The 13,438-nt window shown below is 32.8% G+C and overlaps 1 protein-coding gene across 2 annotated transcripts in view; it reads left to right on the top strand.

Moving 5' to 3' along the window:
* Positions 1–13,438, top strand: part of LOC118205813 (terminal nucleotidyltransferase 5C) — a 109,624-nt gene that overhangs the window by 83,526 nt on the left and 12,660 nt on the right. For both annotated transcript variants that reach the window (XM_085811232.1, XM_035378098.2), the window contains exon 2: positions 12,873–13,367. In XM_085811232.1, the coding sequence (XP_085667358.1) occupies positions 12,873–13,367 (495 nt within the window). The remainder of the gene's footprint in view (positions 1–12,872; positions 13,368–13,438) is intronic.

The raw sequence follows: 13,438 nt of genomic DNA, 5'->3' as shown, positions 1-13,438 counted from the left end.
CTGTGTTATATTTAAAGAAACTAAATAATGAAGAATCTGCATGAATGTATGAATGTTTCTCGCATTGTGATAAAACAACAGTACTTGGAGCCATCTAATTTTGAATGACGTAACACTGCTGCGAATAGAGGCATCTGGAAGCCCGAATTTGGAATTATTATCGGTATAATTTTAATTTTTTAATTAACAAACTCAACGATTTCAAAACGAGCAATGGCAGCACTTTAAAAAAAAAATTCATCTCCAACGCGCTAGACTGTATCGGAAATTCTAAAAATAGACTCATTTTAAAATTATCTTGCGATATTGCTGTTGAATTGAATTTTAAGGTTTAAGTGAGAAGAATATATATTTAATGAATAAAGATAACATACAAAACGTTACGGAAACACCCCTTGGGTAGTAATGTAAAATCTGAAAGCTTTCAGATTTTTGCTAATTTTAAATATTTGACTGAAATTGGAACCAAGCTTTTTGGCGATTTAACCGCATCCATTGGAGACATTACCATCACTTGTCAATTATTAATAGCTCATTTTGTCCTTATTTGACGACTTTAGTTTAAAAAATTCATTCTATAATTATTTTCAACATACTAACCGAAATATTGATTCCAATAATAGTATTTTTATGTTTTGTTATACAGATGAGCGGGACTTCGGCAGTTCGATAGCAGTATCCAGATGATAACATCGACACACAGATCTTAACAGGCCCCCTAGCGGTGAAGTCTCTAAACCCTAGTTGTTCGTTCCGGACTTTTCCGTTTTCTGGTAATGTAACGTGTATACGAGTCAGTTCTCTTCAGAAAATGCTCCACGAAGGCATCCCTCCCTTTAAGCAGATAGCCCTCCTGTGCTTTGCCGTAACCAAATAAACCGAACGGAGGTGTCAACAGCTTTTTCACATAAAGGGATAAGTGAATAACTGGTGATCCAAGATTTGGCTTGCGCTTTGTTATTAATTCAAAGTGCTGGTATGCATAATCGATACTTACTGCTACCCCGAAAAATAATCAAATTAAAACTTTGGATAATAATTTACGCCGAATGACCTGTATGATGCTTATCGCTAATCTGAAGTATTCATGCCATTTCGATGATTGTTTTCAGCTTAAATTTGAGAAGCTTAACATACCACGCATGTCGTTCCCGATGAATGCCTGTCTAGTTCCAATTGTCATGCAGCCAGCGTTATTCTATCCATCCCTTCCAACTTGTGAATTATTCATTTCTACTTATTATGCACCTGTATACTCAAAATGGTCGTAGACATTCGTTTCATTAAGATGAAGATTCCCAACCGTTTCTCCTGCATTGACTTTTTAAAAACTATGGTTCTCTTAATCGACCCGCTACCTTACATTTTTCTCTATTATATACATAATCATAATGGAAATAACTTTACATAAACAACAATTAGATTAATAATTCAAACAAAAGATTTGAAAAAATTGTTTTATTAGATTTGGTTATTTTTTAAATTCCTACTATTAGCTCACACTCTCCCTGTATCTTCAAATTTTCAGTCCTTAATAAAATACTTTTTATTCATCCACTCGAATTCAAATACATTTTTTTAAACTTGTAGTGCATGGCACTGGATGTTAATACAATTTCACATTAATATTTTTGTTTGTACTTTTAAATTTTTGTTGTTGACCTAAGTAGGAATTGACTTGAAATTTTATTTAATTATTAATTTTTAATCGTTAATAAAATACTTTTCATTCATCTATTCAAGTTCAAATACATTTGTCAAACTTGTAGTGGATGGCACTTGATGTTAATACGGTTTTTTAATATATTAAGAAAATTTTAATTTTCAATTAAAAAATTGTTTTTCATTTTTAAAATTTTGTTTTGTATTTTAAAAATTTTTCTTTGTTGGCCTAAGTAAGAATAGATTTTAAAACATTTTTTTTTTATTACTCATGTAATTGTGTTGTCCAATTTTACAAATATAACCAACTTTTCAGGAACAAAATCCGATTCTACTAATAGCACAAAAGTTCGATTTTATGAATGGATAACTGCGCTTGCTGCATAGATGCGATATTTTTCAATATTTGGCATAAATATGCTAAATTTAATTTTTAGACCAATTTGTTTAAAAATACTCAAGCTGCTTCTTATTTTTTATTCTAGTTTTGCGTTTTGTGTACTTTTGCGTTTCATTTTTTGATATTGTGCATATTACATACAAATTTTGTATATTTAAAAAAAAAAAGTTTATTTTTAAATTATATTAAGTAGTTTTAATCTATTTTTCCTTCCTTGTACGGGAAAAATATTTCTTACATATTGTACATGATTTATCTTACAGCATGATAGAGCTTTATCTCAGTAAACAAATAATTACTAATTTTTAGCCTCAGAGGTGCTATTAGTCTCAAAACTGAATTTTTGCCCGAGCCATTTTTCGAATAGTTGTCATCGAATGTTATCGCTATGTATTTAAAAAATTAAATAATAAAGAATTTATCATTTAACACAAATGTTATTGTTAGCGCAAAGGGTTATTGTTAATTTCGTTTTGGCATTTTGCATTGAAAACTTTAAATGTCGGTTCACTTTTCCAGTTGTTGCCACCAAATATTACAGCCCTGTGTTATATTTAAATAAAATTAAATAATGAAGAATCTGAATGAATGCATGTATGTTCTTCGCTTTGTGGAAAAAACCACGGTACCCTTGAGCTTTCAAATATTCAATACACGTAGTTTTTCACCGGAGCATGGGCACCTCGTTGCCCAAATTTTGAATTTCGAATTTGGTTTTATTTATTTTATACGTTTTTAAAAATGTAACGAATATAACAGATTCAGAGATTTGAAAATGGGAAGTTGCAGTGCTGTTAAAAATGAAAAATTTTTATATCCGGAGCAGAAGACTGCCATTCGACAAAATGAAAAATATTTATTTTTCAAATTTAATCAACAAACTCGGTATTTAAAAGCAATACTTAGCATAAATACTTAATATTTCCACAGCAGCGTGTTGCCATTCAGTAAAGTGTAATATATTTCATTTCTAAATTTAATCTTTCTGCTCCTGAATAGCAAAACAATAAACCTAGTTCTTTAAAATACTTTTTCTGCTTTTTAATTTGATTGATTTAATTAAAATGCATTTAAATCACCAGATGTCTAATTAGAAATATTAAATGTTTTTGCGAAATTTCACTAGCTGAACTGTTTTTTATAACTCTTTTAAGCGGTTAGTTTTCAAAGAAATAATATAGTGAATATAAAAAAAAAGTGTCTGGAAATTCCTAATATCAAAAATTTTAAAGCTGTGTTGTATTTAAATATTTTGTGCTTTTACTCTTGAATTTTATGTTGCATGAAAACTTTAAATGTCAGTTCGGTTTTCAAATTGTTGCCACCCAATATAATCGCCCTGTGTTATGTTTAAAGAAATTAAATAATGAAGAATCTGCATTATGTATGTTTGTCACATTGCGATAAAACAAGGGTACTTAAAGCCATCGAAATTTGAATAACGTAATCTTCCATAGAATGCGGGCATGTGGAAGCCCTAATTTGAATTTAAAATTTGTTTTATTATCGATTTTGTATTTTGTAACACTTCAACGAATTTCGATCAAGAAACTCGACGATTTCAAAGCGAGCAATGACAACAGTGTGCGGAAGGGGGGAACATTTTTATCTCCAGCGCGCGAGACTGTGTATCGGAAATTCTAAAAATACGCTCATTTTAAAATTGAACTGAATTTTACGGTTTAAGGGCGAAGATCATGATATTTAATAAATAAAGGTAACATACAAAAAGTTAAAGTCCCTTTGGGCGTAATGCAAATTCTGAAAGCCTTCAGTTTTTTTTTTTTTTTTTTTTTTTTTTTTTCCCTGTTTGTGTCATAAAAATATAAAAACCACAGGAAATAAGAATCTACTTCAAGTAGTTTTTCCGAGAAGATGCGTTAGTTTTGTAAACTCAAAAATAAAACAAGTGCTTATTTGAGGATAACACATGGTTTTGGAAATCGAACACCATTAATTATACGAGTTAGAAAAGGACGCGGTTTGTAAAAGAGCTTTCAGGCATCCCAAGCAAAGTAATGTATATGGGAAACACAAACTCATCCTTGGCAGTTTTGCACTCCGAGGGCAGTCTCGCGCAACAGGAGGAAACAAACATGCCTAACGGGATTTCAGAACGATGCCACATCATGCAGCATCGGTTGCAGCAGTTACTTGATTTTTCACCTGGAAATAAAAACAGGTAATGTCGACCCTTTCATTAAGTTTCATTTCTTGACCCTGGAAAATGAAGCGTTGCAGTTGATTTAACAGGAGTGGCCAGCTGTCTTATACACTCATGCGGCGAGTTTTGGCGTCGTGGTTACGTAGGTTTTCAATTTTTTTTCGCCAACCCCCTAAGGGGGTAACGTTCTTACTCCGTGAAGATGCTTTGGGATAAAAAATCTGAAAGCCTTCAGATTTTAAATTACGCCCAAGAGGGGGCGTTTTTTTAACGTTTTGTGTGTTACCGTTATTTATTAAATATCATGTTCTTCGCACTTAAACCTTAAAATTCAATTCCGCAGCAATATCGCAAAATAATTTTAAAATAAGCAATTTCCGATACACACTCTCGTGCGCTGCAGATGAAAATGTTTTTTTTTTTTTTTTTTTTTTTCCCTGCACAGTTTTGCCATTACTCGCTTTGAAATAGTTGATTTTGTTAAATCAAAAATTCGTTAGTTTTATTTACTAAATATGAAATAGATAATAAATCAAATTCCAAATTCGGTTTTCTAGATTCGGGCAGAAAAGTACCTTATTCAAAACTGGATAGCTCTAGGTACCTCCGTTTTATCACAATACGTGAAACATACATACATTTATGCAGCTTCTCCATTATTTAATTTCTTTAAATATTGTTACGAATTTGGTATTTAAAAAGCTAATGTTAGTTCAATTATAAATTAAATGGTTTTATTTCTCGCGCAGTGCAGCGCGTGACGAATATTAAAAGAAAGCTAAGCCGGAAAATTGAAAATACAAGAGCGCGTGCATTAAATAAATAAATATCTCTTTTTGATTTCGAGAAAGTACTGGAAAATTCTAGCGCGTGATTTTGAAATCTTATAAAAGGAGGAAAACATCTCAGTTTGTAGTAGTTGCTTAGTTTGTTGTTGTTTAGAAAACTACTGTTGTTGATTGTAGCGAATTCGCGGATTAGCGTTCTTTAGCTGTTTTGAATTACGTTCTATTGGACATTTGAGTAGTTAAAAGAAAACTACTGTGAGATATTGTAATACTGCATGATAATTTGAGAAAATTTAAGCATTTTTGTTGTGATAATAATAAATTTTTGTTCATTTTTCATCGGACTTGTGCATTCATTTCATAACGAACCCGTACGCACGCAACAATATAATAAAGGTGCCAACTGTTTAAAACGTCAGCAGACATTTAAAGTTTTCAACGCAAAATGCCGAAACGAAATGATTAGCTCTTGTGGACTAACAACTTGTAACTAGACATAGCCCTTCCCCGTTGCGTTATTTTGCTGTGTTAACAAAAAAAAAAAAAAAAAAAAAAATCCGTACAGAATCATAAACATGTAGCACAAGGCAATAATAACCCACATTTCAGTTATTCCTCATTTACGAGAATTATCACAGTACTAATTTTTACTGACGAAGGTCCATCTAATAACTACGACTCCATCGTGGTTTTGTAAATTCAGGAAGTATTTGAACTTTAAAATTACATTACGGTGTCATAAAATCTCTCGTCAAATAATTCAAGGAATTTGGTAAATCTTTGTGGGTTAGCATTGTCTTGCCTGAGGAAACCTTAGCGCTGATGAATAAAATTACCTTAGTTTCACGCTCTAGCGACTTTTGCATGTTCTGTGTATTACTGTTAACTTGGTATGCACAAAATATCGTTGCTAGTTTAATATTTTTCTTGCGTGTATTCGCCACTTGATGTGATCACGTTTCTGCGCCGCTATTTTAATAACATCAAACAACGAGAAAAAACATTCCTTCAACATCAAACAACGAGAAAAAACGTTCCTTCAGAATAGCAATGAAATTTTAGCTACTTCTCTCTTATATATATATATATATATATATATATATATATATATATATATATATATAAGAATGTCTGTCTGCGTGTTGTTTATTCGCTATTAACTCAGTTACTGCTGTAGCTATCGTCACCAAACTTTCTACAATTCTTTTCTGGGTCCTGGAAAAGGTCGACGTCCGCTTTTTCCCAAAGAAAAAAACGGCTAAAATCACATATTAATTAAAAACTCGCAAAAACGCTCATTTTTGCTCTAATTTTTCTGAGTGGCAACAGTCTCTCACGCTAGAGATAAAAAAACGGATTTCGAGAAGTGTTGCCACTGCTCGCTTTCAAATCGTAAACTTTGTTAATCTAAAATTTGTTAAGTTTTACAGTGAAATAAAAATAGAATTGCCAAACATAAAATACATTATTCCCGATTCCAAAAATTCGTGAGAAGCCATTTCGACTGTCTCCAACTTCGTACGACGTTATTCAGTAGAGATTAATTAAAAACTCCTAAAGTGCTGATTTTCGCATTTTTTCCGAGTGGCAACAGTCTCGCACGCCAGAGATAAAAAAAAAACTGCTTTATTTCCAGAAGTGTTGCCACCGCTCGCATTCAAATCGTAGTTTGTTAATCAAAACTTTGTTTACAAAATCTGTATATATAAAGAATGTCTGTGTGTTTTTTGTTCATGTTATTGATTTCTGATCAATTATGATAAATATTTTGCCACATTTCACGGACTGAAATTGAATATAGGTGAAATATTGGATGGAATTTGATTAGTCATCGAAAACCATTCAAAACTGCGTGCCATTGTTGTTGATATACTGAGAAAGAATTAGCTTATTTTTCTGTGGAAATTTTTTGTGCGAGTTCTGTATCGCATCAGACTGAAAAAATGTATCACTACGAGTCGTAATTTATGCAAAAGTCATTTATAGTATTCCTTATGAGAGCAAGTTACATAAATTATAGTTTCCGAGTTTCTTATTTATTTAAAATAAGGAATTGTTATTTTTGTATGTAATTTCTATCATCTGGTCGTTTAGAAAAAATTATAGTTAGTAATGCGCTTTTAAAAAATTGGTTTCCTGCATAATCTTTACCCCTGCGTTTTCGTATATGACATCATATGTTATATTTTTAAACTATTACGTGAATTGCGGAAACGAACCAAGTTAAAATTTTTTCACCTTTTTGTAGCTTTTCAATTGCCATCGTTGACCTTATTCATTTGGAACTGGAACCATCGTCATACAGGAAAACGTAGTTGACAGTTTATACGCCTTCTAAATGGGTCTGTACTGACGTTCATTTTGCGTCAGTGTGCAGGTCAGGAGGTGTAAATTAGGCACATCATGTGAGAATACTTCGTTCGTACATTATTATCCTGTGGACGTATTCTTTTAGTTTCTAGTGCAATATTGAATTGTTTTTCTGAGTTTTTATTTACTTTACTCATGGTGTTTCACTGACTGAATAAAAACCTTATTAAAAATTTTTTTAATCTGAACGGTTTGAGATTTTAAATTATATCCAAAGGGGCATTTTTAACTTTTTGTGTGTTACCTTTACTTTTTAAATATTACGTTTTTTGCACTTAATTGATAAAATTCAGTTCAACAGCAATATCGCAAAATAATTTTAAAATGAGCATATCGTTAGAATTTCCGGTACACATTTTTTTTACAACGTTGCCATTCCTCGCTTTGAAATCGTTGAGTTTCTTAATCAAGAATATTTTAATGTCTGAAATATGAAACAGATAATAAAACAAATTCCAAATTTGGGCTTCCAGATGCCCATATTCGTGGGAGGATTACGTTAATCAAAATTGGATGGCTCTAGGTACTGTTGTTTTATAACAGTGCGAGAAACATACTAGAGTGATCCGTTGAAGTACAGAAAATTGTTTCATTCGTCAAATTACCTAAGTAATCTGAAAATTACCTCGATAATCCGCACATTGCCTACTAGCCACTCGTTAAAGTGAAAACAGGATCTTTGCTGGAACAACAGAAACGTTTTCGTAAGCTTAAGTTAAAACAATGTACTTACTTTTCGATATCTAAAAAATCGTGTTAGTACAGTAACGAGTTGCAGATTCTTCATTATTTAATTTCTTTAAATATAACACAAGGTTTGTAATATTTGGTGGCAACAGTTTGAAAAGTGAATCGAAGCAAAATGCCAAAACGGAGTTAATAGCCCTTTTGGGCTAACGCCTTTTAGGCTAATTATAAATTCACAAATTAAAAAACTTTCCAATAGTAAAAAAAAAATTAAGCTCACTCATAGTGAGTGAAATTTTGTTATCGATTGTTAACCTACTTCCTGATAAAGGTATGTAGTTTACATCGTACACACACTGTTTGTTGATAGCAATGCAGTAAGGTAGAGACCCCCCCCCCAAAAAAAAATTCATATAGATTTCTTTTTATTTTATGTTTAAACTGTTTTTTCGCACATACTTTCGTTTAACGAACAACCTAAACATATCAAAATTTTACTGTTTGCACCAGCAAATAGATGACCAGACGGTACAGTGTTTAGGGATGAAAATAGGATTCTTTGTATTAAAGTTTTTTAATTGATTGATTCTGTCAGCTAATTTCTTGATTGTCTAATTGTATGAACTTGATCCTTCAGGTATCGAAAAATAAATAACTATGTTAATTTCCTTAATTATAATATTTTAAGCCGTTTTATTTGTATTATAGTTTTTAATTGATTCATGATTGCTTCTATCAACTAATTAGTTAATTGTTTATTGTACTAACTCGATTTTTTAGATATCGAAAAGTAAGTACATTGTTTTAATTTAAGCTTACGAAAACGTTTCTGTTGTTCCAGCAAAGATCCTGTTTTCACTTTAACGAGTGGCTAGTAGGCAATGTGCGGATTATCGAGGTAATTTTCAGATTACTTAGGTAATTTGACGAATGAAACAATTTTCTGTACTTCAACGGATCACTCTAGTTAAGCTTCAGATTATCTAGATAATGTGCAAAAGAACCGATTTCCGCACTTAAGCGGTAATACGTATATAATCACGTATTTGTTAAGCAGTTATAAAAATTCTTTCAATGAACATTAAATTTATGTGTTTCAGTTACAACAATGTTTAGTACTTTACTTCCTTGTACGAAGTAAAAAAGAAGTATTGTAATCGCGAAAAGTTTCAGGCAGCATATTTCAATGAAAATATCCATTTTTGACCAATATCGAATACAAATTAACTATGTTTTTGCGTCACATCTGTACGTAAAGACAGAATAAAAGTCTCTTTTCCTTAAAAAAAAATTATAAAACTAATTTAAAATGAATTCTGAAGAGAATTTTTCGTGGCGTCTTGTACGTACGTAAGTACGTACGTTTCTCGCATAACTCAAAAACGAGTAGCCTCAGAACGTTGAAATTTTGTATATAGGACTGCTATAACATGTAGATGTGCACCTCGTATTTTGGTTGCAATCGGCCGCACCAAACGTATATATATATATATATATATATATATATATATATATCCACTCTGTTACCCGGCTCAGTGATCTCAGTTTCTTTACTCTTATATGTTTATAAATCGTGCATTTTTTGTTTTAAAAACGATTGAATGATGTTGTTCTTATCTTCCGGTTAAGATTTTTATGCCTTTGTAAATTTGCATGCAATATTGTTAGTTATCAACAATTTAAAAGTTTTTTTTAAGTGCGGCTAAGCCTAATTATTTTGCGATTTTGGCTATGTTTGTTTACACTTGAAACTTGGCAGAATAACCGATTTGTTGCCAATCTCGAGATACTAAGCTTACCAACAACAAAAGATAACGCCTTCTTTTATTATTGCGAATTAAATCCTGCTTAACCCATTCTGGAATTTATTCGAGGAAATAAGTGTAAGATTTACTTCGTAATTTTTAATATAGATATTTTGGGCTTTTATGTATTTTTACCTTGTCGCGAATTGAAAATTCAGTTAATTGAATGAAAAATGACTGAATCGTCTGTGAAAAACTGTTTCTTTTTTGTTTTGGTTAATTTCTTTTGTACATAATTTTATATTTATTATAGTATTTGAATAGAACATGTGGCAACGATTAGATAATTATTCAAATGATATAAATTTTGTGCATTCTGAGTTATAATACGAGAGAAATATAACGCTGTTAAGTGAACCTATCTCCAAAGTGTCGCTATGGTAAACAAATATAGTGAATTTATTCTAGTGCATAGAAAGTGCATTTATTCTATTGTGGTTTATGGGGTATCGACGAAGTAGATTTAATTCAATACAAAAAGTTTAAATGAAATGGAAGAAAAAATGCGTGTAATGTAATATTCCGTACAAGGAAGTCATGTGATGCACACGTCAGATTTTTATAAATTGTAAACATGCTTTCTTAATCTGTGTTAAAGCTATTTTTTTTTTTTTTCCATAGAAGCTTAACTTTGCGGAAAGGGTGTTTGGCGTATACGCAATGTATAAATGACGTAATCCTGTTTTCGGCAAGGATTTACTGTATTTTCAACTCTATATGATATGGTTACAGCCGAAAACATCGCGGAGAACACAACGCCAAGCGAAAACGTCGTGGGAGAAAAGAAAGCGAACAGAAAACATCGCAATTCTAACATATCGTGGTACAAAATATAGTCTTCGAAAATATCGTGGTAAAAAATAAAGCACCTACAAATCATTGCAAACAAACGTTTACTTCACACAGTTACATAACTTCCTTTTTAAATTCAGCGGCCGAGCGGTAAAGACGCTGAACACTGGTAGTTCGGTCCGAGGTTCGAATCCCGCGAACGGGCTGGCTGCATGGGCGTTTTCGTGGTTTTCCCCATGTGTAACGTGTATACGAGCCAGTTTCCCTTAGAAAGTCCTCCACGAAGGCATCCCTTCCTTCAGACAGATAGCCCTCTTGTGCTTTGCCATAATTAAATAATCCGATCCAATCCTTTTTGAATTCTTTCTTAAACTATATTTTTTATAAAAACTTTGCAAGTGAAACTTTATTAATATATATATATATATATATATATTAATGACCTTTATTAGTTAAAATAAGTAAAGTAAGTTTAAATTCAGTGCTACAAGTTGCATTAATTTTCACTTTTTAAATTCTCTTTCTTATTTCTTCAGCAAAAATTTATTTATTAGTTAATTCCAAAATACGAAATTCAAAAATAAAAATATTCCTCTTTCCGCTCGTAGATCATGATGCAAATATGCATTTATGACTTTTAAAGTCTAAAACGCGCATATTATCGTCATGCGATGATTTGTAAATACTTTATTTTTACCGCTTTATTTTCTGCAACGATTTTTTAAACTGCGAAGTTTTTGAAGCGCTTTATTTTTTACCACGCCGGTTTGTACAACGATGTTTTCTTTCTGCTTTTTTTACTCTCTCGGTGTTTTACAACGATTTTTCGTCTTGCGTTGTTTTCTCTGCGAAGTTTTCGTCTTGCGTTGTTTTCTCCCCGACGTTTTCATCTGAGATGATTTCGACGGATACCATATGATAATTACCAATTCGTTGAAGTGTGATCAATTCGAATAGTTCTGTTTCTGCGTTTTCCTGTTCCCACGAAATTGGAGAGTACACCCCCTCCAACAGCTCCTCTGGAGATGTCATGATGAATTGTCAAGAAGAGCTGGGCAGTTTCTTTGTGAATAAGTTAGTCTTCGTTAGATTGAAGACGTATCGTAGTTTAGGCTCCTCTCGAAATCTTTAGTTTCATACTGTTTGTAATTCTGCTACAATATTAGCTGCTATTTGCGCATCTTATGTTAAACACTATGGATGTTTTAGACATTATTGAAACTAAAAGGAAAAAAATCTTTAGCCTTTTATGATTATTGTTATCAATATCGAACATATATAAGGAAAACGTAGTTTATTGGATTTTCATAAATGAAAAGCTGCAAAGGCGCAATTGAGACCAAAGCAGAAGTCCTTTTAGAAGAAAGAATATCATTTTAGAACGATTATTTATTCTGAGGGATGTTATTGTAATTCACCTTTATGCAGAATTTTATAAGGATATTGTTTTTTACTGTAGAAAACGATCTGTTGCCAAAATTATTGCACAGTTTGAACATTTCTCTGTCTCCTTTTAAATACAGTATTAGCTTCATTCATGCAAAGATCTGAGATCGAAAATATTTTTCGATTATTTCTTTTAAAAACTTTTTTTAGTCCAAAAGGGGCTTTGTCCCTGAAGGATTATTGTTTTTGTTTTGCAATTTTGCTTTGGTTCACTATAAATGTCCGTTTCACTTTTCAAACTGTTGCCACCCAATGTTAGAGTCCTGCATTATATTTGAAGAAATTAAATAATGAAAAATCTGCATAAATATATGTATATTTCTCACATTGTGATAAAACAACGATACATAGACCCGTCGAATTCTGAATAACGTAATCGTACTGCGAATATGGGCATGTGGGAGCCCAAATTTCAAATTTGGATTTTGTTTTATTATCGATTTCATATTTTGTAAAACTAAATATGTAACCCCTTTGGGTAGGAGGTAAGGAAGACTGATGATTTTTGCGGAAACAGAAACGTTTCTGACAGCCGCGGAAACAGGTAAACACCGAAAAATTAATTTCGGTCTTGAATCCCAAGGGCGTTGAATTGTTTTATTAAATGTTTAGTTGTGTTTTTTGCGAAGATATTCTAGATGCCAGCAGTGGTTATTTATTTTGACTTCCGATTGTATTTTCTTGCCGTAAGGCGACTTCGTTGAAATGCACTTGAGTATTAAAAAGGGTAACTGACTTTCCTTTTGTTTCCGTTTCAGTCTGACCAATCGGCAGAGGCCACGCCTGAGCGTCTGCGACAGCGCCTGAAGATGGGGGGCAAACGAGGTGAGAAGACTGGCGAGATGGCTGACGGGCAGCGGTTCGCCGTTCTCAGCTACGAGCAAGTCAGCAAGCTGGACGCTGTCATGGAAGAAGTGATGCCCATCCACGGGCGCGGCAATTTTCCCACCCTCGAGGTGCGACTCAAGGATCTCGTTCGAGTCGTCAGGGCCAAGCTGGAGAGCGAGCAATCCGTTGCTGTCCGAGATATCAGATTGAACGGAGGTGCTGCTAGTCATGTGCTTGCCCCAGAGGCGTCGCCATACAATGACCTCGATCTCATCTTCGCTGTGGATCTCTCGAACCAGCGCAATTTCGACAAAGTGAAGACAGCTGTCCTGGATTCGCTGTTGGATTTCTTGCCAGAAGGCGTCGTCAAGAAGCGAATCAGCTCTTGCAGTCTGAAAGAAGCCTATGTCCACAAGATGGTGAAGGTAAGTATTTAAATTAATACAGAGTGGGCCAGATAAGACCTACTAATGTTAAACACGGATAACTCTTGTAA

This window comes from Stegodyphus dumicola, chromosome 2 (genome assembly GCF_044657685.1).
Source record: "Stegodyphus dumicola isolate Sdum_Otavi_A_Nest chromosome 2, ASM4465768v1".
Classification (NCBI taxonomy): Eukaryota; Metazoa; Arthropoda; class Arachnida; order Araneae; family Eresidae; genus Stegodyphus; species Stegodyphus dumicola.
The sequence above is the reverse complement of the archived record's forward strand: the minus strand, read 5'-3'. Positions and strand labels throughout refer to the sequence as shown.